The sequence below is a fragment of the Drosophila teissieri genome, chromosome 3L, assembly GCF_016746235.2.
Source record: "Drosophila teissieri strain GT53w chromosome 3L, Prin_Dtei_1.1, whole genome shotgun sequence".
Lineage (NCBI taxonomy): Eukaryota > Metazoa > Arthropoda > Insecta > Diptera > Drosophilidae > Drosophila > Drosophila teissieri.
Window position 1 is genome coordinate 18,542,356 of NC_053031.1, and position 26,475 is coordinate 18,568,830.

Below are 26,475 nucleotides of genomic sequence, written 5' to 3' on the forward strand. Positions count from 1 at the left end.
TATGATACATAGCTGTCTTTAATAAAATTACGTATACGACCCATACGCCGCACAGAATTTTCCATGGGGAGCATTTAAAAAAGCCTTAGTTATTATTTGAAATATTAATTTTATTTTTAAATTGCAATTACAATCTGTTGTTGGTTGCTTGTCTGTTCACGGTTTGTTTTTATGCTAAGTGGTATTTTATTTGTATTTATATATATTTCACACATTTTCTTGCAAACAATATCAATAATTCTTTTAACCTAATAACAGATGCCATTTTGTTTGTTTGTTAGTTTTTTTTTGTTTCGTTTTGTTTTGGTTTTGTTGTTTCCCTTACACTTGTTGGTTCTAATATTTATCTCTTGTATGGTTCGATCTCGGCCTGGCTGCGATTCATCCACCTCAGACGCGATTCCTCAAGCTTAAAATTAAATTACAAAATACAATCATTCAACTTACATATATCCGAAGATACAAAACAAAGCGCACAATGCAGTATTTAACTTAGCCGTAATCACTTGCAGAACTAATTACAATATTACAATATTATGTTGAAACGCAGGGGAAAACGAAAACAACAACGTAAAAAGCGTAGTACAATACACAACATTACCCTCTAAATGTATTTTAATAAGTATGCGAATCGTTTATTTTGTAATGAGTAATAAACATTCTCCATTGCACTACATTTGCATCTGAAGTAAAGCGCTTGCTTTGGTGTATAATGCGTGTATATGTATATATACCGGGGTGTATATATATACTATAGATAGAAATATGTATACGTTGCATATAAAATTATCTCGGCGCAAATATTCGCTGCTCAATGCACAAGGCGAAGCAGTTAAAATGAGTTAGTTGGGTTTGGTGGTGATTATGTTTGTGAGAAGAACGCGAAAGATTGGTTGATCATCTAGTATAGGCTTCAGTTAAGGTAAAAAGGTAGGCGTGGCATAATGCAGCATTGAGTATTAGGTGTTTGGATTGGAGTCCTTATAAAGCAATTGTCGTTATACTTTTCCTCGTAGCCACGATTGGAGTTTAGTTTGCAGAGCGTTTAGTAATGCTTAGGTGTAGTGTTATTAGGTTTTAGTATCGAGTGAAAAATATGATCTTTACATTTCTTATGGTACAATCTTGGTGATGAAATGTAACTTGTATTAAATGCGCTTGTATGTAAATATATATGGATGTACGAATGCAGGTGAGGCATATAGATGTATACTTCGTATATGTTGGGTATGCTGGTAGGACTTTGTTCTTGTATATGAAAGTAAATACAGAATACAATATGATCGTGGTGTATATGATATATGCATGTATAAATATATGAATGCCATCTCTTCAAGTCGGTGAGCTTAATTTTGAATGTGTGTTCAGCTTAAATGCGTTTCTCTTGAGTATTTTCCATATGATGAGCGATAAATAATTTGATGTATTTGATAGTTTATGCTAGAAAGTAATTTCATTTCAATATTATTGCATGATTCTTGTTTGAGTTCGTTCTCGTGTTTGTTTTCCAAGTACTGATTCAATACTTTTAAATAGGTATATTTAATATTAATTATGTATGTTTTACGCGACCCTAACTCGGTTTATCATTAAGCATTTATTAACTTGTCGTAATTTGTCGTTTAATATTTGTTCTAATCACGTTTTAGTATCGCTTCATACTTCCCCTCTGACTATTTTGATATTGCTGTCATACACAGTTCCAGTATAGATCTATATCCTTTTATACGTTACAAACAATATTCAGTTTTCCCTTACATTCTTATCCAGTAGATTCCACAAATTGCCGAGGTGCATCTACATTGTTGTTAGCTTTAAGTGGATAAATGGACGGTTTTTTGTTTGGATTTCATTAGCTTTATGTCGATTTCTTAAGTCTTTTAGTTTCAAATCATCGTATGCGGTATATAAAGAACTCTGATTGGCTTGGGTGGTGCTACAAAAGAATCTATAAACTATGAAAACCACTCAAAAGTAAGGTAGGGAAGGATTCAATGTGATTGTTAGTGGGGTTGCCATGCGAAACACGTCGTACACTGAGAGAAAGACTATCGTAGGTCGCCAATAGCATTGCGACTTGTGCATTCTTGGACAGCTTGTTTGCTCTACTTGCTTTTCAATAAAAAATATACCACCTCCAATCGAATTTCTCTCCTAGGTTTTTTTGTCTATGATGCAACCCAGCAATTTGTACAATCCCCGACCCCTTCTATACATAGATATATATTTCGTCCCAATCGATTTATACAAGTATCGGTTAAGAAAGCTTTATTTCATGCCCATGCAAAATATATTGCTTCTGGTAATTAATGTCATTACTTTAATGTTTTGTGTATGCTTTATTGGGCATGTGCTGTGTCGTTTTAGTAATTCGGTGTCTTATATACATTATATATTTTTGTTTTCCTTCTTTCCTATCAATATCTGTTGAGTTTATCTACCGCACAACACTCTTTTGATCGTCATATATGCATGTCTGAAGTTCGAAAGTTGACGCGTTTTGCTTAGTATTTTGTTATTAGGAAAAATAGTTTGCGTTTTCCGTCCTGCTTCGTCGGTTTTTGTTTTAATGGCTAGCAAAATAGTTTTATCGATTTGGTTTGTTAGAAAAAACAGCAACGCTAAGGTAATGCAAAAGTTATCTTGTTGTTTTTTATTTTTTGTTTCTTGTTCGTTACTTTAGTTAGTATTTAAAGATCAGTGCATTTGCGTAATATCCTTTATACACTCTATACAAATCGTCAGCGAATTTTCTTGAGTAGCAATCCTCATTTGCGTAGCTAAATACGAGGCCTAGTCTAGGTAAAGAAAATGACTAGAATAACTGGTTCGACTTAGGCTAGTGGTAACTTGATTTTTGTATATTTTTACACGGTGTTTATATTTGCAAGCTTTTTAGGCGCGGCGGCAACAATGTCCCTCAAAAGAACATATACAAAAAGTTAATAAAAAATTAACAATTGATAGAAAATCAAGTTCGATAAAAGCTAGAGCAGCTAGCAAAGTTCTGTTCATTCGATCGGCATTCAAAAGTTCAGATTCGTTACATATGCTATTTCATATAAATTCCACTATTATTGCTTTGGTATATTATTTGGATTTTCGTGTGTGTTTTACTTAGTTTGAAGATCTCTGGCTGATGGTACTCTAGAAAAAATACTGTTTGAGTGGCTGATTCGTTTCTAGTTGGTTTACAATATTTGTTTGCGTTGGTTGCCCACTAGTGCCATATCTAAACAAATGTCCTTGAGAAAAATGTAACTAAATCAGAGAAATAATTCTCATGCGATTGCACTACCGGACATCGTTGTCGCCTGACGCTCACTCTGCAGCTCGCGGTTGCGTTCGTGCTCAGCGGTCTCAGAACTGGAAAAAATGAGAGACAAGCAATTAATATATTTGAAATATTATAATAATTACATATAAATAATATACAACACATTAAGTAGTTTTAGAAACATCAATTTCCTTTACTCATGGAAAATTAAAGCTTTTAGCTGAACAGTTTTCTAGTTCCCTAATAAACTATAGTTCTGTATACAAGTTGTTTATACATGTTCTTTATACGCGTTTTTTTATGGTTTATGTATAGTTCCGATACAAGATTTAGTTACATAGGTGTGTTAGGGCCAATAAAATAAAAAGTACTGGCACTTTAACAACTCATATTAACGAGTCTACCATTGCGGGTACTATTTTACAAGTTTCTTTTAGGTAATGAACTAAAGTCCGGAAATAATAATAGTTATCTAGGTTTTGCAAATATTAAAGTACGATCTGCTTACTTGGATCGCACAGCAATTGGACTTCCGGGAATGTCAACTGGATTGGCATTATTGTTGTTGGTGGTCGAGGCCCGACGTCCATTGCCCGACTTGTACGAGAATATGGAATCGTTCTCCATATCGTTTTCAATCTAAATACAATAAAGTTACTTTCGCGATCTGAGGAGTCGCTCTTTAATGGACCTTACCACCTGTCGCTTGTACGATAATCTCTCACTGGACACCGATCCGCAGGAGGAGCTCTCCGAGACCGCCTGGGTCACGCTGGTCACCGTTGGCGGACTACTGGGACCTGGGAATCGCTTGGAACACACCTGGGATTGGATGTGCTCGCATATGCGCCGAAAACGCCGAATGTTACCTGCACAAGTAAGCAGATCAATAAGACTGTATACATAGTTTAGAAACGACGTATTGATTACCTGACAGAAGCGTGAATGTCAATGCAAACAGCATATCTGCTATGTCACCTTGCTTGCAAATGGCGCTGATGTCGACCTGAAATTATACATATTCTATTGGTACACTGAGCTCCTGCTGATGGTTCATAAAACTCACCTGGAACTTTACATGGCGCTGGAACATAACAGGTCCATTGCCATTCCGCTTGTACTCCACCCGAAACGAAGTGGGCGACACCACACTATGAGATAGTTCGGCCATCTATAGGAAAGAAGTACTCGCAGTTAATATGAGAATTAATCAATTTTATTAATCATATAGATTGCTACTTACGGATAAAAATGCGTGTATCAAATGCGCCTTAACAGTGGCAATGGGCTTGCCCTTGACCAAAATGGTAAAGGTTTCATCCTTCTCGGTTGTTATGAGATTTCCAAACCAGGAGCGCTTTGTAAGCTCTGGCGAAGATTCGGGCGTCAAGTGCACCTCATCGGCAGAAACTGTGAAAAGATATTTGAACAAATATATTTTTATTCTTGCTATTTTCTTAAATTTAGTAAGAACACCCACCCTGCATTTTTCTGCGATGGAACCGCGGACTTCCCAAGAAACTGTTTTTGATGTTTGTCAGTCGCGTCTTCCACAACTGACCACCGGGAGTATTGCAAGGAGATCCGGGCATTCCCGGACTGCTGTTGTTCATCATGGGCGAACCATTGGGATTCACAACTGTACGGGAGAAATGTAAAGATTATTCCAGACCATCATTATACAGAAATCGTGATATCAGTTATATAACCGATGTGTCTTATGGTTCAGTTGATATTTTCAAGCATAGATTATCGATAAAAATTTACATTTTACTTATTTAGCACTTGAAAATACATAATTAGCCATTACAGATCGGTTTTTAGTACATGAACCAAGATCAATAACTGCTTGATGTATACTGATCTTCTTTCTGTACTAGTTTGCTATTTTAAAGGGATCTACGGGGCATGCACACACCACTATTCGAATCTGGATCGTGGAACATACTAATGGCAATGGTCGGACCTGAGTTGGCACGGTGGTGCACCGACGGCGAGGCAGAAGTGGATCCGCTCGAGTTGCCGCCCGGACTGCCCGGCGGTATGCCGCAATCGCCTCGCTCCCTCGGCGATCCTCCGCCGCGCTCCTGACGCAGTGAATCCCTCCTCTCGATCCGCGGCTCCCGCACCACCACCACATCGCCCTCGATGCTCTTTTGCGAACTGTGCGACGGCGTCCGGCTGACGGAGGAGTGGTGTCCGGAACGATCTCGATCCCCGTATGTGGAGTGCCGGGTGCCCGCCGCCGGGGAAGATGGTCGGGATATGGCATTCGCCTGTTGCTGCGCCGAACTCATCGGAGAGTTGCAGCGCGTGGGACTGTGATATGAGGAGCTCCGCACCGACGAGGAAACAGTTGTGGGCGATCGACGTTGGTGGTTCCGGGTGCTGCTGTACGATCGGAAACTGAGAAAAAGCAATAAATGAGTTAGTCAGGATTCAGGAAAGTTGTATTAGAAATTAAAATACTCACTTAAAGGCCTGTCGTCTTGGCGTGAGCGGTGATCCTTCCGATATCTGTCCATAGCTGGGTGCATTGGTGCCATTGATGCGACACGTGTCCAGGCGTTTACGCGGCGGATCCACTGCGTCCAGTTCGCTACGGGACTTTTGCGCAATCTCATCATCATCCTCCAGCGCAGGTCGCCTTCGTTTGCGCTCGAGCAACAGGAAATATATGACCTTCTCCGTATTGTGACTGTCGGATAAAACGATTAAGTTACATAAAATTCGGAATTAAATATTAAAGACCTTCAAACTCACCTAGCACTGAGCAGCTCCTGGATGAGTTTTTCCTTCTCCTTGAAACAGCCCAGCGAGCAAATCGCGTTCAACACATCCGGATCCACCGCGGTGGCTGTGGGAATAACGTGTGTCTGCACCACCTCCATCATCGGCAGCTCCAGCTCCAGCTCTCCTTTGCCGCCAGCTGTGACCCACGGATGGCGGTTGATTTCAGCCAGCTGGACGCGGTCGGAAATGAAGCAAAAACAAGAGAGAACGCTATAGTCGAGTTCCCCGACTATCTGATACCCGTTACTCAGCTAGTGAAAGTGCGAAGGAGTCTTCAGCACTGACAGTTTTTGGCGGTTTGTGGGCGCTAGAGTGGGCGTGGCAAAAAGTTTTTTGGCAAAGCGATAGAAATTTAGAAGACTAATACAAAAATGAAAAAATATCAAAACATTTTTCAAAAGTGTGGGCGTAGCAGCTTTGGGCGGTTTGTGGGCGCTAGAGTGGGCGTGGCAAAAAGTTTTTTGGCAAATCGATAGAAATTTATAAGACTAATACAAAAATGAAAAAATATCAAAACATTTTTCAAAAGTGTGGGCGTGGCAGTTTTGGGCGGTTTGTGGGCGTTAGAGTGGGCGTGGCAACATGAATCGACAAACTTGCGCTGCGTCTATGTCTCAGGAGTCAGTATGCTTAATCTCAACTGTCTACCTTTTGTAGTTCCTGAGATCTCGACGTTCATACGGACAGACAGACGGACGGACGGACAGACGGACAGACGGACAGACGGACAGACGGACGGACAGACGGACATGGCCAGATCGACTCGGCTATTGATCCTGATCAAGAATATATATACTTTATATGGTCGGAAACGCTTCCTTCTGCCTGTTACATACTTTTCAACGAATCTAGTATACCCTTTTACTCTACGAGTAACGGGTATAACGAGTTGAGGGGAGGCAGTCCAAAGGGGGTGGGTAAAAGAGTGTGAACGTGGTGACCCAAAAACCAACAATCGCTTGGAGGGTGGCTTCCAAAATGACTCACCGCCCACACTCAAAAAAAAAAACATGCAACAGGCTAATATATTTAAATTAGCTTTAAAAATCAGACTTTTCTTCTTCGAGATTTTAACAAGGAAATAATTCTTTAAAGTTTGAATTATTAAATAGCTCAGATCTACAAAGTTAAAACCGTTTTGAAGAAAATTATTCCACTCTAATATATACAAATAGTTCGAAAAGCAATTACAGATGGTTTAGAGGTAAATCATTTTTTCTTTTTCGACCCCCAACATTTTTTCAAGTGCACAAAGTTTGGGAATTGACATTGTTGGATCAGATCACCACTGCATTTCGGGTGTGAGTGTGGGGGGGATGACTCACCGTGAGCCGCCGGTCCGGATTGACCTCAATCATGCCGCGCAGCAGACTCTGGCAGTCCGGCGGCACGAAGTGCGGTATGTGAAAGACGCCGCGCTTGACTTTCTCCAGCAGCTGGCGCAAGTTGTCGTCATCGAAGGGCAACGCACCCACCAGGAGGGCGTAGAGGATGACCCCACAGGACCAGACATCCGCCTTGCGGCCATCGTACTTCTCGCCCTGGAAAAATAATAATGGGGAAAATGCGAAATCAGAAATTGAGACATTTCCAAGACGGGCGTTTGTTTGCTTGTTTGGATATTCGGTTTATGGTTGCTTTCAGCTTGATTATTTTGAAATTCGATTGGCCTTTGTGCGTGGCCCCAACTCGTTATCCCTTTTTTATCGAACCGCATTCGTATGGGATTGCCATAATCCCTGTCCGAATGCTTACTAATTTAAAAAGTTTTCTATTTAAAGACGGACAGGGGGTGGTCTCTTCAACTCGTTGACGACCATCGACGTGTCCATCAAATGCCAAGTTTGCCCCACTCTGACGAATCGTGGTTTTCCTAGGGGACGGTCATTGACTTGGCAGGTAAATGGGACACTGACTCGTAGTTTGTTGCCCACTACAATGTGTAATTGTAGCACGATTGTAAGTAACTGGCCACTTAATGCGAGATATTTAGGCCTTGAAGCACGAAAGAAAGATATTTTTTAATGATTGTAAAAATATTACATCAGCTGTTTGTAACCTAAAGAAGTCATTTAAATAACTTTGCTTTTATAGTCATTTTTATATCACCTTTTATTCCGATGATGAATGAAAATCAATAAACCTTAAGTTTTCTACAAAAACCACGTATGTATGTTCCCTGTCACTAACGCAAGCCCACCCATTACTCATAAACACTTTCCAATTACAGCTAGTCTCGAAACTCCAATTTGTAAGATTATAAGTCTGGTGTACGCTCGATTACCCAAACCCAGTTTGGTTTGTCGGTAACCCTAAACCGGCTTTGAAGCTCCGCTTGTTCCAGCCACAACCACCTCCCAAAGATTGATAAACGACCACTTATGTGATTGAGTACATGGGCTTTCCACGCCATGTTCCCCTACAAATTGTCAAGGTTTTTCCCTTACAGTGCAGATTTGGTTAGCAGCCATCAATTAGAAGTTGGGAGGGAACTACCCGTCCGCACTGAGCTCTGACTGTTGAATATTTATAAAAGAACATACATATATGTACGTGCAGATAAGCTAAACATCACGTACCGAGCTAGATTTATAACCAGAGACTGAACGGGGAGATATTTTAAAATTCCCCTTATGAATTTATTACGGGTGCAGGAGTTATAAAGATTCGCCAGAAGCTGCAGCAGCTCCTGCTTTAAGGATACGATGCAGGGTACACTGAGAAAATTCCAAAATTACTCTCCATTTTTTATATAAGTTGCTGCCTGTTTCTAGGGTAGAAAAATTTTATAAAGTGTCCTTCCTAATGAATACGTAAGAAACAATTTAGAAGCTTCTTTAGAGGCAAAGTAAATTGCTAGCTTACTTTCATTTTAAAACGTGGTATAGCAATAAGTGAAAGTTATTCTTCAAATTGAAGGTTGCTGGAAAGTAAAATAACTGATTTTTAACTCGCAATAAAATGCTTATCTGGAGAACCTAAGGAGGTCCTTTATCCTTGGCGGAAAATCGAACGCTTTAAGGGGGAATCGCAACTCTTTGCTGGCTGTTCAGAACGCAATGCATCCCGAGATGGGAAATCATATGCGCACATGACGTGCATTTGCATAGAAGGGAGCTGACGAAATTTGCATAGGAAAGCGACTCCAGGAGCCGCCTCCACCAACTTTCCGCACAGTTGAAGGCACCGCTGCTGCATCTGAAAATGTGCTAGAAAGTTCGCCTTGATTGACGTTTATGCGTTTGCCGCACTCGAGCGGCTTGGGGGATGCGAGGAGGAGGAGCTGCCTGGGCTGGCAATCTTTTGGCCATTTTTCACTGGGAGACTTACCCGTATGACCTCTGGACACGCGTAGTGTGGGCTGCCGCAGGAGGTCTCCAACATGCTGCCAGCTGGCTGCAGGGAAGCCATCCCAAAGTCCGCTATCTTAATGTTATTCTTCTCGTCCAGCAGCAGGTTCTCCGGCTTCAAGTCCCGATGGCTGAAACGCAGAATAAATCCAATATTGATTGCCGTTCGGGAGGGGAGTTTTCAACAGGGACTTACCAAATCGAATGCGAGTGACAGAAATCCAGGGCGGAGATGATTTGCCTGAAGAACTTGCGCGCCTCCTTCGGCGTCAATCGACCCTTCTTCACCAGGTAATCGAAGAGCTCTCCGCCGGATACATGCTCCAATATCAAATACAAATACTTCTTGTTCTCGTACACATCGCTCAGGCCAAGGACGTGTGGATGATCGATTAGTTTCATTATGGCGATTTCACGCTCGACCTTTGCATGGAGAGGAGAGTGGAGCACACAAGCGATTTTAATCGACTTATCGACAATGTTGCCAGGTTCCTCGTAAATCCCCATACCAACACGCGGAGAAAAAATCAATCAAATACAACTGAACAATAATCAGAAAAAAAACCAACGATTTGGCATAATCATAAATAACTTTAATTAAAGAGTATTGAAAAGCTTAAGTAGCAGACGAGGTACAAAAAAAATATTGTTTTAATCTATTAAAAACGGATCTTATTTCCCAAGTATTTTGAAAAGTGCACCTATCCTTAGAATGCATTCAAAGTGCCTGGTGCTCGGCCGACCATAATAGCCCATTGTTGTCCTCCGAATGGCGTCCGATTTCTCATTGCGTGTCCCGACCAGCTGGCCCCACAACATGGGCACCACACGCAATCATCGGCGGTTCTTTATCCTCATTTGCACCCCTCGACCTCACCTTGCATTTCGATTGTGCTACATGTCTGAGCTTTCCCACCCCAAAAACTCCTCCCCAAAGGCGGAGGGCAGTCAATTCTGTTTTACTTTGTTGTCGCACGCACTAATTTGTCCCATGTCCTTTCAGTGTCCTACAAAAAAGTGCACCACATTTTCGGTAGATATAGAACAGTGGTTGTGGGTGGGGTACCTTTCCATGGTTCTATTATGACAGCAGAGAAAAGATAAATAGTTGAGCTTTACTCTGACTTTTATTGGAAGCGAATGAATGGCGGCGAGTCTGAATGAATGAAATCTATTTACAGTGTTTGACACGCATTATAATGGACGTGGTGCGTTCTCGAGTACGGCAGAAAATCGATAGAGAATAAATGAATATTTACCACAGATAATTTGCCGTACATTTGTATGATAATTGATATTTACATATGTAATAGCAGCTTTCTTGATTAAAACCTTAAAGCACAGACACAAAGAATCTGAAAAATTGTAAGTCCCACTAAAGATGGAAAGTATCCTTTTGACTTTCCCTGACTTTGGCACACAACAGATACGAAGCCCATGGAAGCCGCAAGCCTGTTAAATCCCCAAAGCATTTCCCTTTCCCCATCATGTCATATAAGACCAAAAGTCCAAATGGCTGTAAGTTTGACTGCAATACTAGATCCCCGGATCCGCCCTTTACACAGCCCCAAAAACACGGAACACTGCCATGGAGGAGGGCAATAAAACAACGAACCACAAAACAAATTTTATTGTCACAGTTTTTTATGTCCCGTATGCCAGGAGAAGACAAACAAGAAATAAGTAAGAAATAGGAGAAGAAAACGAAAAACAAAATCATAAACTGCGGGAAAACAATAAACCGATGCCAGCGAAACTTTTCATCGAGTCGTGACCTTCGACCCCGCAAAACCACTCACCTTCATTAGCACCGATTCGCTGAGTTTCTCGCGATTGATTATTTTAATCGCAACCTTCTTGCCAATCACACAATGCACGCCCAACTTGACGAGACCTGCGAAACAATAAGAATAAGTTAGAAATCGTAATTGCGATTTTAATTTGCGACAACTGCAGGTATTCCTAAGTGGTTTCCAAGTTTGAGTAGGAAAAAGGTAATTCCAGTTGGGGAAAACCCCTAGAATGGCTAATTGCTTTAACTTTATGAGCGACTTTAATCGATAAAGGAAACCAAAGACGAATTCAATTGCATATTGTTTTACAATAATATTATTTAAATCCTTTTTACTGGCTAAAGCGATTTGAAGCATATTCTAATAAAAATAGAATTTAATAAATGAATGGTAACGTAATATATTTAAATGCATCTGATGATTTTATAACATTTTAACATTGGAGACAATTTATTTTTACTGAATCATGTGTCAAATATAATGGATGTCGAGTAAGCTGCTTTAGGTTTTCGAATAGTTATAGCAGACTCAAGTGCAATTACAGTAAATAAGTCTCGAGTGAACAGCCACTCCGCCTAATAAAATGCAATGATAGTTTCACCCGATGCAGCCACCACCTAGTACACCACTTAGTATCCCGTAAAAGGAAAGAGTTTTCCTGCACTTACCCGTTTGACCCTTGCCGAGGGTTTTCTCCAGGCGATAGGGCCCCACAAATTGGCAATTCTCCGCCGTGACATTGTTCTCCTTCTGCATTTTGTTGGCCGTCGCTTCGACTTCGACTTCGTCCTGCGTCCTGTCGTCCTGCGCCCTGCGTCCTTGGCGCCCGCTGCTTGGGGCTCCTGGGTGTTAGCTGTTAGCTGTTTGCGGCTGGCAGCGTCAGCTGACTCCTGGCCATGTACTCCTGTGCTCCGCCTGGCCCCACTCGCCTCCTCGCCGCCTTGCCCCCTTGCCACGCCTACCAACTTTGTTGTCGCATAGCTGCAAGTGAGTGTGGGTATTGGTGTGGGTATGGGTATGGGTATGGGTGGGAGGTCCTTTAATTACTTTTGTTCGACAAAAAGTTTTATTGCGATTGTTAAGAATTCCTTTTTGCAGTTTGCAAATGATGCAGCGTTTAATTAACTTTTGCCTATAATTGTACTGCTATTTCCACATGACTTCATCACAAAATACTGGCTGCAATAAAAGAGAGAGAAGAAGACAGAGCGATGGTGAGAGAGAGAGAGAGAGGCAGAGAGAGTTAGTAAGGTCAATGTGATTACCAATGAATATTTATGTTCCCCCTTGACCAAACTGAATTTTTAATTGAAATAAATGGAAACTAACTATGTTGCCGGATAACGATGTTCGTGAGGTAGTGTGTATTTTAGTTAGTGAGGTGTTCTAATTAAATCCCTCCAGCTGTGCCTGTGTGTTTGCTTCTGCTTTTGGCCATTTCAGGAGAGAATTTATGACTCCGACAGCTTCCTGCGAACAGGAAAACCATCACACACACACACATAATCAGGTGAGAAGCACATATATTTTAGTGTCTGTTGGTTCATTTAAATTTCGTAATAATCTCTACCCTTTTAAGTGTTTCGTTTTCAATTACTTGCCCATTAAGTTTAATTAAAGGTTCACATTCTGTTTATAGTAGATGTTCATGCGGTAGAGGGATTACTATTTCTATTTTGATTGTTCGTGCCTAATGGATTGATTAACTGATAAGCCTCGAAGCAGCTCAAAATATAATCTGTATCTCAATATTATTGCGATTTTGTGGCTTTGTTCATACTAGACATAAAGAGTTTTTTTTGGAGTGACTAAAAACAATTAAATAGATATTGATCTCTATCATTATATAAATGCATCTACAATTTAATAAATTTAACTACAATCATTGAGGCAATCTAACTGATTAAATAACAATATCCAAAATTAGCTCAATTGCGTGCTTTTACCAAACTCAATTAATAAAATACACTGTTGTTTTCGAGTTTTACCGAGTTAACCCTTTAGGACGAACTTATTTCGAACAACCATTTTTAGGGTCAAGAAAGGCAGACAAAGAGGTAGAAATAATTTCTGGAAATTTTCCTTGCAACTTCTTCGGCAATTCTCACTTTTCAATCTGCTGCTGGCCGTAAAGTAAAACGAAATCGTTTAAAAATTTCATTAGTAAAGCACTAAAACACCCATAGAAGCAACAACAATTGCCCAACGGGGCGTGTTGGCATAAAAAGCGAGCATAAAACTTGGCCAACGCAGACTGCCTGAAAGATGGCCAAGAACAAAGGCCACCCAAAGATAGAAAGCCAGGGATTCGTACTGTACAGTACTGAACGAGGGGGAGAGCAGGTAAGCTTTATATTCAGATGCTGACGCAGTCACTGATAATTCACCGAGATGACGTTGAAGTGCCAAGTCCTGGGACGGGTTTGAATGGGACGCCAAACTGACAGGACGATGGATGCTTACGCGCTCAAATTGAAAAATAAGTGCACATCAAAATGGAACAGTGCGCAAATGTGGATACACAAAGAGGAATACACATAAGCTTTGGTAGCCATATTTTGATCTACTGTTACTTTAATATTATCACTGGTTCAACATTACCTTGGAGTGCCCCTTACAACCAATTCAAAATATTTACCCTTTTACAAGTATATATACATAATATCTATTAATATCTATTTAATAGCAAATATCCAATAAATATTACCACTAAACTAGATTTTAAGTAATATATGACTTTGACATATTTAAGGCATTTTATTTCATAACCTTCTTTTTAAAAACTAAACTTTTTATTTTCTCTGGACTTTGGGAGGAGTTCATGGGTGTGAAGGGTGCGGTTCTGGTTTGCCCCTAACATTAAGGTTAAACGGGCAGCAGATGGTGGCTTTTACGCAGGAAGCGCAGGAAGGAAGGATGCTAACAAGCCTACCGCCAAGCCCTTTCCCTTCCGCCCGAAACAATAAGAAACTTTCACTGGCACCAGCACACCCTCATACACTTACACGTACACACGCACACCCCGCCATCCTGACATCCTTTCACCCCGAGCCCCTCCCCCTGCTGTTCCGTTAACCTAATTTGAAAAATGCGCTAAAAGTTGAGAACTGACATTGTTTGGCAAGTGCCAACAGAAAAAATAGCGCCAAGATAAGGCCAAATTGAAGCCACGAATGGTGGATACTTCGCATAACTTAAAGTTTTCATTTGCATGTACTTTGGCGATTTTATCACTCGGCAGGAATTTCCATTCTGTGTGATGTAAGTATTTTGCTAGGCAGTTTTCCGAAGTAAAGTAAAATGACTTTCTTTTATCAATGGCTAGAAAACAAAAGTGGCTTCATATCAATAATTCTAAATTCTTGTGCCATGATAACAAGCCGTGAATTTTAAGTTTCCTATGCTTCTCCGAAAAGTATGCTATGGTTTTTGCATTTCACGGCATTTGAGGAAAGCCGTCTCCTCAAAGGAAATCTAATGAAATAAGCAAAGTGCTCGCCCATATAGGCGCAGCAAGTATAAAAGGGGCGTGGCTGCCAACTGCCATAAACAAGTCATCGTCATGGGTCGCCTTTTTCAGATTTTTCTGAAGCCTTCGCACTTGGGGCTGCGGCAAAATGTCTACACAGGGTTTATATATAAACATACCATTTTATTTATATATACATATACATATATGTCCGTATGGATCTGAATAAGTTTGCGTCTGTGTGCGTGCAATAAAAATCATAAGCAAAACGTTTAGAGCATTTGGCGTTGATTTTGGCCTAGCCACGGGAAATTTATGCTTTTAGGTCGTGGCAACTAGGAGAAATTCACAAGGCAAAAAAGAAAGCGGAACGGGAAGGGGAAGAGCAAAAGTTATTGAGGCAGGAAGGAGAAAATGGAGACGACCGTTATTGATGTAGGCCCAAAAAGACCAAAGGATCTGACCAACTTTTATGGCTCCATGCCCCAATAAAACGCCATCAACCATAATTAAGCGATTTGCAAACAATGCACAGCCATATAAAGGCGTTGAATAGTGCCGAGATATATCGAAGCTCGAGATGGCTTGATTTCGCATAAATTACTTAATGGGAAACATAAGGAAATTGAGACAATGTGTGTTGAAATCGATCGATGTTCGATTAATTGGCAAAATACTTTGACAACAAGTCATATGTAAAGAAGCAGTGAATTTATGCTAAATTGATAACCAAATAGATGTTCTTATGTGTTTAGTACAAATAACCTTTTTACAGAATACTTTTAAAGTAAAAACAGAATAGTACTGAATCTTTACCAAAACAAGAAAAAACTGTTTGCTTGAAACGTCACATTAGATAAGTAAAAGTTTCTGTTGTTAAAAATCTATTATCATTAGGGCTACTCATTAGCATATCAATTAACAATCAAAGTTATTTCTGCAACCAATTAAACTTTTCTACTCATATTTCATAGGCCAAAATCAAACCCCCAATTAGCAATTATACAACCCCCCGCACCAGCCTTTTCTAGTTTTCCTCGAATTTACATCTTATTAATGTTCACTCAACGGTTTTAAAAACAATTAACAAGCTGAGCCTCACAACGCAGCTGCCAGATGCTGCCCTATTTCCATGTTCATTAGCCATCTCGCACAACTAACCCCGAGGGGCCACGAGCACCGGAAAATAAGGAGTTTTCCGTAGGCAAATGTGTTATCTAAGCAGCAGCAAGATGGAATAAAAAAGCAAGCAAAAATGACTTTGATTTCTCTGGCGAGCCCCATCCACATTTGCATACATCTGGATGAAAGCTCGAGGGCTAAATTGCCTTTTGCAGCCCAGCCGAGAAAAGACCCCAAAGTTTAACCAAGTTTATATCGGTTCGAAGGGGAGGTGGTGCCATCTAAGAGCCAGAAAAACTCAATTTCAAAAACGACAGTCAATAAAGGCACCCAGCTCACACGCACATATCTGAAAGGGTCTGTAAAATTCACTGGAGCAGTATGCCAGTCAACGTGGCGTATGAGTGTTTTGGTTTCGCCCTCAACCCGGCGTTTTTAAAGTGCAATCAATAAAATGCTTTTGAGTTGTGAAAATTGTGCGTAAGTGGCTTTTCATCATCATGGCCCCCTTCTGACAAGAGTTTTGTGAGGAGGCGAATTGAGGAAATTCTGAAACAGCAGCAGAAACCAAATGAGGAACAGCAAAAGGGCGTTGCTGCCAAGAGAATAACGAGAACTCGTGCACAGTGGAAAGGGTGGAAAAATGGGAACATCTATACCGATATTATCCGTAATCTGTCATCTGGCCATTCAAGAACATTTTTTGAGTAAAATTACCATATGTACTGTATGTACTTTACTGTATTTAAGAAGATTATAAACAGAACAATGTATATTTACAAAATTAGACATTGAAATGCACTGAAATTTTAAAAAGCTAAATATATACATTTATTGAAAAGATCATCAAACTTATACGAAACCTATAAGCCATACTTCACTTGTTTTCTATGCGATTTAGTTTACTCTCGCTTTATTGACTCCTTTATATATTCAAAAATATTTATATTAGCGTTGACCACTGTGCCGCTTTGAGCCTCCGTCGTGATAGCTCCTCAACACGATTTCTCGTTGAATGCCTGTTATTGCATCCGTTCCTGTTTGTGATGTTTCCCCGACACCATGTTTAATCAGAATCAGACACCGGCAGGAGCGACGGTGGTGGCAATCATGGGGAAACAGGACTGCAACAGCTGGCTCCACATTCATCAACTAATTGCAATTATGTGGAAAATTAAAATCAATATTTAACTAACTTCCGCCCCTCGGATGCTCCACACGAGTGCTGTTGTCATTTGACACTGTCATTTAACATTGATTTCCACATTTCATGTCGGATCGCTTCTGCAGTGTCAGCAGCAGCAAACAATTTTTAGTTTTCCGATAATTTCTCGATTGAATTCCTTGAATAATTGAATTGCATAACAGCAACGAATGAAAAAATGTAAGGCTTAATTAAATATGTGGAAAATTTATTTTAAAAACACTTTTTTGCTAAGCTGACTGAATGTGGTTGGACATTCGAAAAACTTGTATTATTAAATCAGAAAATATTTTTGAGCTCGCCATTTCATAAAGGAAATGTAAGATTTTTAAATCATTTTGGATACTATTTAAAAAATTGTTATTTTATATATATATTTCATAGACTAATCATTTTTGAATAATTACTTAAAAGTAAAACAATTAAATTAACCCCCCTCCTAAGAATACTAAATGAAAACAATGTCAACAATAGAGCTTTCCATTCCTTTAGATGTCTTTCAAGACCTAAACAAACTAGCTTAAGTTTGTCAATTAATCATTTATAGAGAAAATCAATAAGAGTATTCAATGAATTTGTCACTTTGTTAGAATAGCCACCACAAGTTGGTAAATACTTCTCTTCTGCGAAAACAAACAAGTTTCCGGGAGAATCAACTGCTTGAACGGAGAAAACAAAAACAAAGCCAATAAACCGAAAGACAAGGCCCTCTTCAAACCGGATACATCAACTTTAAGCTTGCAGATTTTCAGCTGGATGGAAATGAAGATTGAATACTTCTCTTTTCATTATTAAACAATGATCAGAGTGGAGGGGCCAATGTTAAGCAGCTTACTTGCAAATCTTGGCTAATAAACCGCTTAGATCAACACGCAAAATGCAAAACCACCAAACCAGAAAAAAAAAACTTTAACCAGACCCCAGTTAACTGTTCAAAAACCCGCAGTTAGATCAACAGCAAAAATTCGATTAAAATCAACCAAAAACTAACACAGCTGCCGGAGGAGAAGGCGGCTCCTATTTGAGTCTGCAGGACCTGGACCAGCACAAATTAACTCGATTCGATAGGGCCAAAAAGCCAAAGGCATCCACAGCAGCTGTTCCTGTTCACAGCAACAGGAACAAACAGCAAACAGGCACAGAGAAAAAAAGGGTACCTCAAAAAGGAAATCTACGATTAGCATCCGAATAACTAAAATAAAGAATAAATCTAATTTAAAAAGTTCCACCTATTAGTTAAGATTTAGTAGCAGATTCTTACAATCTATATCGAGTTATTGATGAATGAAAATTGTAATGCAGGCATTTTCTCTAAGTGAGCGGTGCTGGCTGCCAGTTTTGCTCATCTTTTTGCGAAACCAGCATCGAATCAAGTTTGTATTTGCCTACGGAGTGTCCACCTCTCGTCCTCGAAAATTGCCAGTTTATTTGCCCTGCCTTTTGGCAGGACGATTTCGATTACCGAACACACACCACTGACTAACCTGCCCGGAAACTAAAAAGATGAAATGATTAAGGTCGCAATTAGATGGCTAACATCCGCACTGAACTCCAGCCTCACCGTTTTCAATCCCCCGAGCGGCAAAAAATTCAATTATTTCTTGAAAAAAAAAAAAGATTGCAAAGCCAGCCAAATAAAATGCAAACGCGAAAATTGGGGAAAACTGAAAATTGGCATCGGTATAAAAGAGAATAGTGAATGGAATAGCTGGAAATGGCAGGGACTATGGAAAAACTCAATTAACAACGAGGACCAAAAACTCTGCATAGTGGATGGTTCAATTCAATCAAGAAAGATTGCTATGGATAAGGATGAGATAGTTAAACAGACTTTAAGTCCAAGGATGTCCTATATTCTATAGTTTTAAAGAATGATTCCATCCTTTTTAAAAATTACCAGTTGAAATAGAATAAAAATTCAAAAAGAATCCAATAATTATTCTCGAATTACCAAAAAATCATGACTCATCGGTATTTCACGTAAGACAATTTATTATACTTTGAAGACCCACAGAGGCAATGAGGAGTGTGGGAAATGCTCGTGGAACTTCCACCCTTATTCCGGTCACATTTAAAGGAAACTCCCCCGCAAAGTGTTTTTCTTACAAAATATGGAAATCAAGTTTAGTTGTACAAATAATCCACAACAGGAAAAAAGAGCAACAAAACCTAAACCAAACAACAACAATCTAAAAAAAACAGGGCGAAAAACAAGCAGGGCATTTTTCACTTTTTCGCGTCAAGCAGCCACCCCTCTAACCTCGGATATCCTCGCACCTTGCCCGTGGGGCAAACAATCCGGACTCCTGAATCCACAATCCGGGGAACAAGATCTCAGGACATGAGCACGGACTTGGCAAAGCCCGCATTTGTTTGCCAAAGCCACGGGCTCTCGCCAACCATCACCTCCATCACCTCCAGCTGCTGCAATTCTCCAAGGCTCCACTGCTCCACTCCAGCCCGCTTAGAATTCAATTAGGGAGTGCGGGGTGCAGGAGGAGCAGGAGTTGTATGGACACTCGAAGAAAACAGTACAGTCCATCTTCAATGTTTTGATATTTTCCCATAGCAATAAATCTGGGAGTTCATATGCAACTAACATAATTATTTGCTCTCAGAATAAGATTCATTGAGAATTTAATTAAATCATTTTCAAAAAAATGAAATAAATATATAAAAATAATACCGAATTAGTTTCTACATAAAGTTACTATAACGGCTAAGAGAAAATTTAAATTAAATTAAATTTATAGGTCCTAGCATACATATGTACTTATATAATTTCTGATTTAAAGTACTCTAGACTATAATAATAAGTTGGTAATTTCTTTGAACTACTCAACTTCACATTTCAACTTTATAAATGCAACGACTGTGAATATAGATCTATTTTATTGCAATTCAATAAAAATATATACTTCCTTCTGACAACAAAATTCCTGAACCCAATTTTCTATTGCTTATAAACAGATCTGAAGAAAACATTTTATTAGTCATTAAGTGCAAATCTGTTAATACCATTTTGATTAAGGTATTATTTAAAGCATCCACAAATATAACAACTTTTTTTGAGTGATTGCGCTGCTCTGCTAAAAAAAGAACGAGAAACGCGTATATTTCGTGGTTTTGCCACCGCACTTAATTCAATTCTCACTTACTCAGTTATGCATGCGTGATGCCGGCGCCACGCCCTCCAGCCGCCTCCTTTGCCCAAGGATGCTGGCCTGGCCAATTTGCGATTCCCAGCCTCTCGTTATTTTGTTGCCTTGGCACAATTTGTTTCCTTTTTTCACCGCCAGGACGAACGTGTTTACGCCTTTCGCGCGGCCACTTTGACGTTTTAATTCGCCGGCACTTTGGGTGTGTTTAATGCAATTTCTTGGTGAGATTGACGGGGTCCAACAGGCCCATCTGGTGGCTGGTATTGCACTTCAGATGCGGCTTAATTGGAGACAGTCGACAGAACTTTTCAATTAGAACTAATGATGTTAGGGCCAACTGCCGTGGGCAGATAAAAACAATGTTGCAGAAAACTGAGAAAATTGCACTTGTCGCAGCGGTGGGTAAAATTATTTTGCCAATTACAACTGCAATTTTTGCACAAATGAAAATCCCTCTGACAGACAACTGAAATATGCAAATTAAATTTATGACTCGACATTCCTCGAGGCAAAAAGTGCCAACTGTAAACTACAATTCTGGTGTTGCATACTGTTGGTGGGAAAAACGGAGCTACAATAACCTCAAAACTACATTGAGGCACGATCCAGCCTTTAATGGCAGGCTTAGGGCTTAAAGTACAAATAAACGGATATTCGGCTCCATTGCTGTCAAGGATTTTGCATTCTGGTGTTGGATTTTGTGTCACATTTGTGTAACGTGTATTTCTCCCCTTCTTTCTCTGCACTTTTTGGCAGCCTGAGCCATCGCATTAGGGCTAAGCAGATGGCTCGAACCCGAGCCGACTGATGGAGTCTCTGATGTAAGCCCAGTTCTGTATAATTGATGACATCCGAGCGGGGCCGCACAAGCAGGTCAAGGCAGGTGGCTGGGGGCTCATCCAAGGCCAGTTGGGCACGTCTTGCAGGTAAGTGAGCCCTTAAATTGCCCACTCTTAATTTCGTTGGGAATAAGTCTTTGAAGTTTACCATTTGAATAAAGGGGAAATTTCAATAATTCCTTGTGGTAAAATACAAAATATTGCAAAATGAGTTAAATAATACATACATACATACATACATACATACGTATATTTTTATTTTATTTGTACGTTGGGGTTATGATTCTAAGTGGCCTTCCCAATAAAGTCAAAAAAGATATTATATATAAGATATGCAAATAAATTATCTTTTGCTGAGGCTAACACACTAGACTTGCCCTTGAAGCAGAAAACTATTTCGCAGCTCGCAGATAACCAATTTCACACGAAGCCAGATAGAATTCCCCTCGGTTAGTCCTGAAGAAAAAAATCGATTTCGGGGCCATTGGATGGGGATGGCTTCGGCTCCACCGCTCATTCTGGCTCCACTCGTGCAGGCAATAAAGCGTTCCCAGGACCCATAATATTTGCCCAAATGTTTCGGTTCCTGCATCGGAAAACCCTTCAACGGATACTGGCTAAACCTATGACAACAACTAGAAAAACAAGCGGACACACATTCCCTTTGCAGAAATTTATGCGGTCGCTCGCATAAACAAATTTCAACTTTCAAACAAGCCGAGCAAAAATTGCAAGGTGGCGCAAGCTGAATAACCAATTCGATTTTGCCATATGCAATGAAAATCCTCCACGGATTTAAAGAGGACGTACGTAGGGACATGCGGCACATGTTCCAGGCTCAGAAGTTGAAGGAAAAAATGTGGAAGAAACGGAAAAAAACGTTTGCATATGCTTTAATCAAAGGCAGTGACGTACGGGAATGTGGTTCATTCTTAAAAACGTTGCCAGGATTCCGGAGAGGGTTATCGCTGGTTGGGGCTGCGGCGCTGAGGGGTCTGGGGCTTGGGGCTTGGGGCTGCGAGAGAGGGCTTCCTCCAGAAACGGAACTGTTGACAAAGCCATGCGGGTAGCTGCTCAGCAAGGATTGCCAATGGACTTTTGTGATTGTCCGCTGGCAAGTCCGGCGCACGCGCAAGGGTTAATCCGAAGAGAACGGAGAGAACTTTGCGACTCTTTCTCTGCTCTGCCGCCCTTTCTGCGGCTTACACGCCCCACTGGGTGATTGTTGTGCTCTCGGCAGGGTTGCTTTTGACATTTTGTTTGCCATGTGCCCCACTGTAAGACAGCGGTGCACTGGAAAAAAAAGGAAATGTCGAAGAGCTTAACATTTTATTTGAAAACTGTTAACTGTTGAGTTAAGAAAAAAGGTTCTTCAGATTTGACAGTTTTTAAAGAATATTGAATGAATATGAATATGGAATATTATAAATACTACTGCGATTTATAGCTTATCTCAAAATTGTTCATCTGTAAGGGGTAGTATTACCCGCAAATCTGCTACACAAATGTAAAGCATTTTCTTGTCCATTCAAACAAAAGGTATGGAACCATTTTCCTGTTTTGCGAAATAAGTGAATTTCTTAATGCTTTAACCAATTTGTAAGTATATGTACATACCTCAAGCTTAATTATATTAACGAACCATTTCTAAAAGTATTTACCTTGTTTATTTTTTTTAGGCATTCAATTCAATTTCTTTTGAGAGACCCATCAAAATAATAATTTCTTGCAGTGCACCCTCCCCGCATCCCCATTTTGCACCCATCAACCCCTCGTTTCTTGGTTGCCGCTTATAGCTTTTTAATTGCAAATAGGAACGGTTAACATTTTTGTTTACGTTTATTAAACTAATTGGATGAGGCAATGCCACTGCATAGTTTACATCCTGGTCACCTGGCCTTTGTTGGGGATTTTCGGGCTGCAGAAACTAGCGCCCACGGTTAGGTTACTCCCGACTTTGTCTACAGCGGTAATCCCCCGGGTCATTAAGGCGTCTACGTGTCTGCAACGGCAGCATCGCAGGATGCTTCCAGCCAGGACATTGTCGGCTGCCGATTGTCGCATGTTTTATTCAGTTCTGCGATGTTCTCCTCATCGCCGCCATCAGGTTGTAAATATTGAACAACACCAACAATAGCGGCGGGGGAACAACAACCGAGGACAGAAATCCACCGGAAGCCAAAATGGTGCTCATATTTTAAGATGCTGCATTTTTGATCTGACGCGACAGTTTTTCTTATTGCCCAAGACGAAGGACACCTTAATTGTTGGCTGCGAAAAGGATGAAAGCCAAAGTGCTAGGGGGGCTGGAAATGGAAATGGAAATGGAAAAGGAAACAAAAATGGAAATATAAAAAAGAAAAAGAGATTGTAATAAAATAGAGATAGAAATTGAGTTAGAAACAGAGATGGCAACGCAGATAGGAAAGGATAAAATTATACGAAAGCCACTGGAGCTTAACATTTGGCATTTCTATCGATAAGCCAACTTGTCCGCCGTGTATCTGTGAGATATGAAGGACTTTCCTGGTCTTGCGTTTGATTGATAAAAACTTTGACTTTGCCTGATGAAAAGTTTGCAAGTTGTAAGCGCAAAGTTCCAAAGAATATGTCATAAGCAAGTTACATGAAATGTAGCACAAATGTAGCATTACAGAAGATTTGACATTTACTTTCGTCTGACAGTTGCGAAATTACCAACAATAATTTATTTTGAATAACTGCTTTCCCAAGCAAAATAATTTTTGGTACTTTAGAGCATATACATTTTAAACCCGAAATTCAATAAATTTTAGATAATATTCCATTTACCCTTGCTCCCTAAAAACAATGTCCTGCCATTCATCGACTTTTTATTATTGCATGGATTTATTTTTTGGTACGCCATAGAGTAGAGTAGTTCATTAGGGCAGTGCAATGTTGACAACAACATTTTGAGGGTTGAACTTGGCTATAAATACGGAACTATAATGCTCACAAAAGAAACTAAGCTGACAAAAACAGACAACAAGACAGGGGATCACGGCTTGGGGTTGAAAATGGAAATGTTTATGAACTCACGTTCCTAAGTATTTCTGGATAGATGACGTCATTGCCGCAAAATATGATTGCAAATTATTGGGGATACTTGACGTAGGTACACAAAAGCATGACATCAATCAATATCGAGTATTTATCATCATCTTTACTCGGCAATCCGCCGCCCGTTTGTATATCAATATTTTGAGCGAGGACAATTTGATAACGAAGACGTTTAGCCATTTGCAGGGCCAACTTCTTCAGGCCCACAAGTGTCTCCTTCATTTTCCGAACCGCCCCATCTCGTCCCACCCCCTCCTTGCCCCTTGATTAATGCCCTTACTGTCAGGGCAAACACCTGAAGTGCCCATTGAGGCCCCGGCTCCTCTGCCACCTTTCTCGAAGCTCGCAGGTGAGCACTCGTAAAACTCAAAAGCCACATCCGCCCGCCATATTAAATTCTGCAATTCAACTTCGTTTTCGTGCAGAAACAAAAAACTGTCTATAAATACTGTTAAATGAGTGAGTTGAAGTCTCCTGCGTACAAGGACACTGAGGGAAAATATACCATCTGAAACAGATTGCGTCCTAACATGCTAAGGCTGAATATTTAAGCACTTGTCCTTAAATTATCTCACACTTTAGTAATGCACTATTTCAAGCCTTTGAATAAGAGGATGTATGAAAAATATTTGTTTTTCATTCAAACAAACGCATCAAACCCGTTTGTCTAAAAATTCGTAATTAAATTATGGTAAACCGAAAAAGTCCTAAATTATTCTATATTTTACAACTTTGCCTTAACACTCTTTTTTTCGCAGTATGTGTGTAGCCATACGTAGTTGCGGTTGCTTGTGGTTTCCCCCTGAAATTATTGTGGGTGTATGGGTGTTTGGGTGTTTGTGTGTGCGGACGCACGGATGAATGGTTCGATGTTGTTTCCCAGTTGTTTTTGGTTGAAAATCGATAGAAACAAAAAATCCATAATAACAAAACAGCAACAAAAGAAAAAAATGCGAAACATGCATAATATCGTAGAAAAATATGTGGTCTCTGTGCGCCAACTATAGGAACTACGTAAATTCATCAACAAAGCACTGAAATAAATATGGAGTTTAAACATTTATAAGCCACTCTTTTTTACCTATGATCGAAAACTCATTTATATTTTATAATTGGACAAAATGAATATTAATTGTAAGGATTCGCAAACACAAATGAACACCTCAGGTTGTGCGGGACAGGAAATCCTTTAGAATACTTTGTTTTATACCAATTAATGTATCGATATTTTTGAATTTGTTTAATATATACATATAAATATAAAAGTTTAGACGCAAATAAAATAGTTTAAACTTGGTTTGGTGCTCAACAACCCCCAAAAACAAATGAGTAGCAATATGGCAAGAATGCAAACCTGCTATGGATAATGTATGGGCTCTACGTACCAACTATTTCCGCTCGGGTGTAAAATTTCAGAGGCTTTCGGCCTTATACAAATCACTTCCGGGATGAAGCGTTCACGTTGTTGCACCCACAGTGCACACATACAGGCACCCACTGCCGCTCACACACACACTGACAGCTGGCCACGAGACACCAACACACGGCCACAATCGCCTACACCTACGCAGACACAAACACACCCACACTCACACGCGAAGAAAAGGAAGAGGAGCTGCAACCTCCGATTTTCCTTTGTATTTTACAAAAAAACACTTTTCGTTTATTTCGTTGGACCGCTCCTTAATTATATAATTTTGTTTCACTCAATGCACTTTACGATTTAACGCAATTGGCGCACATTCGTCGAATGATTTGCATAAACATTTTACTGATTTTTCCCACAGCACACACACACGAGCGACTTCTGTGACGTACGCACTGTCGCACACACACACTGGCGTACTCTTTTTCTCCTTATTTTTTTGTTGCCTATAATCGCGCTGCCGTTTACAGTTGGAAATGGTGTTCCAACTAAAGTAGTGCTTGTCCGTTCTTTTTTGGCCACGGCAAACGTTGTCTACAAACTGAATGATTTTATGGAGCGAGGCTTGTGAAAAGCCGCGCTCTGCTGTATAACTGTAAAAAGCGTGCCGTGCCAAAAGGAAGAGAGCGCTCTCTGAGAGAAAGCACGTCCCATGTTTTCTGTTGTTGTTGCTGCTGCCGTGGTGGTAGTTTCGCGGCCACAGGGTGACTCCTGCACGCAGCGTTTACCCTGTAGAAGAGACTACATGCGCGAGGCACAGTGGGCCAATTTGAGTCATGGTCAAACTAGAATTTCAAAATATGTTGAAATCTGCAATGCATATAACATTGCTATCGAAAAATTTTAATATTTTTATATGAAATTAATTTACTAAGTTGGCATAGGGTTTTAAAAACCATATTTATACGATAGTGAAAGGGGTTTCAGGGTTTCAGATCCGACAGGGTTTATATGCAGTGG

The 26,475-nt window shown here is 40.1% G+C and overlaps 1 protein-coding gene across 2 annotated transcripts; it reads right to left on the reverse strand.

The window, feature by feature from the left end:
- Positions 1-142: 142 nt before the first annotated feature.
- On the reverse strand, positions 143-26,031 carry LOC122617429 (serine/threonine-protein kinase BRSK2). 2 transcript variants are annotated; one of them, XM_043793283.1, is made up of 16 exons: positions 25,475-26,031; positions 11,882-12,392; positions 11,220-11,314; positions 9,617-9,843; positions 9,401-9,551; positions 7,396-7,611; positions 6,041-6,240; positions 5,751-5,975; positions 5,244-5,683; positions 4,758-4,916; positions 4,521-4,687; positions 4,344-4,448; positions 4,208-4,283; positions 3,974-4,146; positions 3,786-3,916; positions 143-3,366 (listed from the first exon to the last, which is right to left on the reverse strand). In XM_043793283.1, exons 2-16 carry the CDS (start codon positions 11,967-11,969, stop codon positions 3,282-3,284), a joined length of 2,538 nt encoding a protein of 845 aa, XP_043649218.1. In that variant the 5' UTR covers positions 11,970-12,392; positions 25,475-26,031; the 3' UTR covers positions 143-3,281. The 2 variants fall into 2 exon arrangements, with proteins under 2 accessions (XP_043649218.1, XP_043649216.1); XM_043793281.1 differs by having other exon boundaries at positions 5,196-5,683.
- Between the last annotated feature and the right edge of the window lie 444 nt (positions 26,032-26,475).

Coding starts and splice junctions, on each gene's coding strand:
- LOC122617429 (XM_043793281.1), bottom strand. CDS start 11,969: ATGCAGAAGGAGAACAATGTCACGGCGGAGAATTGCCAATTTGTGGGG. Junction 4,688..4,757: donor CCATCGCAGAAAAATGCAGG/GTGGGTGTTCTT, acceptor ATCTTTTCACAG/TTTCTGCCGATGAGGTGCAC. Junction 3,367..3,785: donor CCAATTGCTGTGCGATCCAA/GTAAGCAGATCG, acceptor CATTTTTTCCAG/TTCTGAGACCGCTGAGCACG.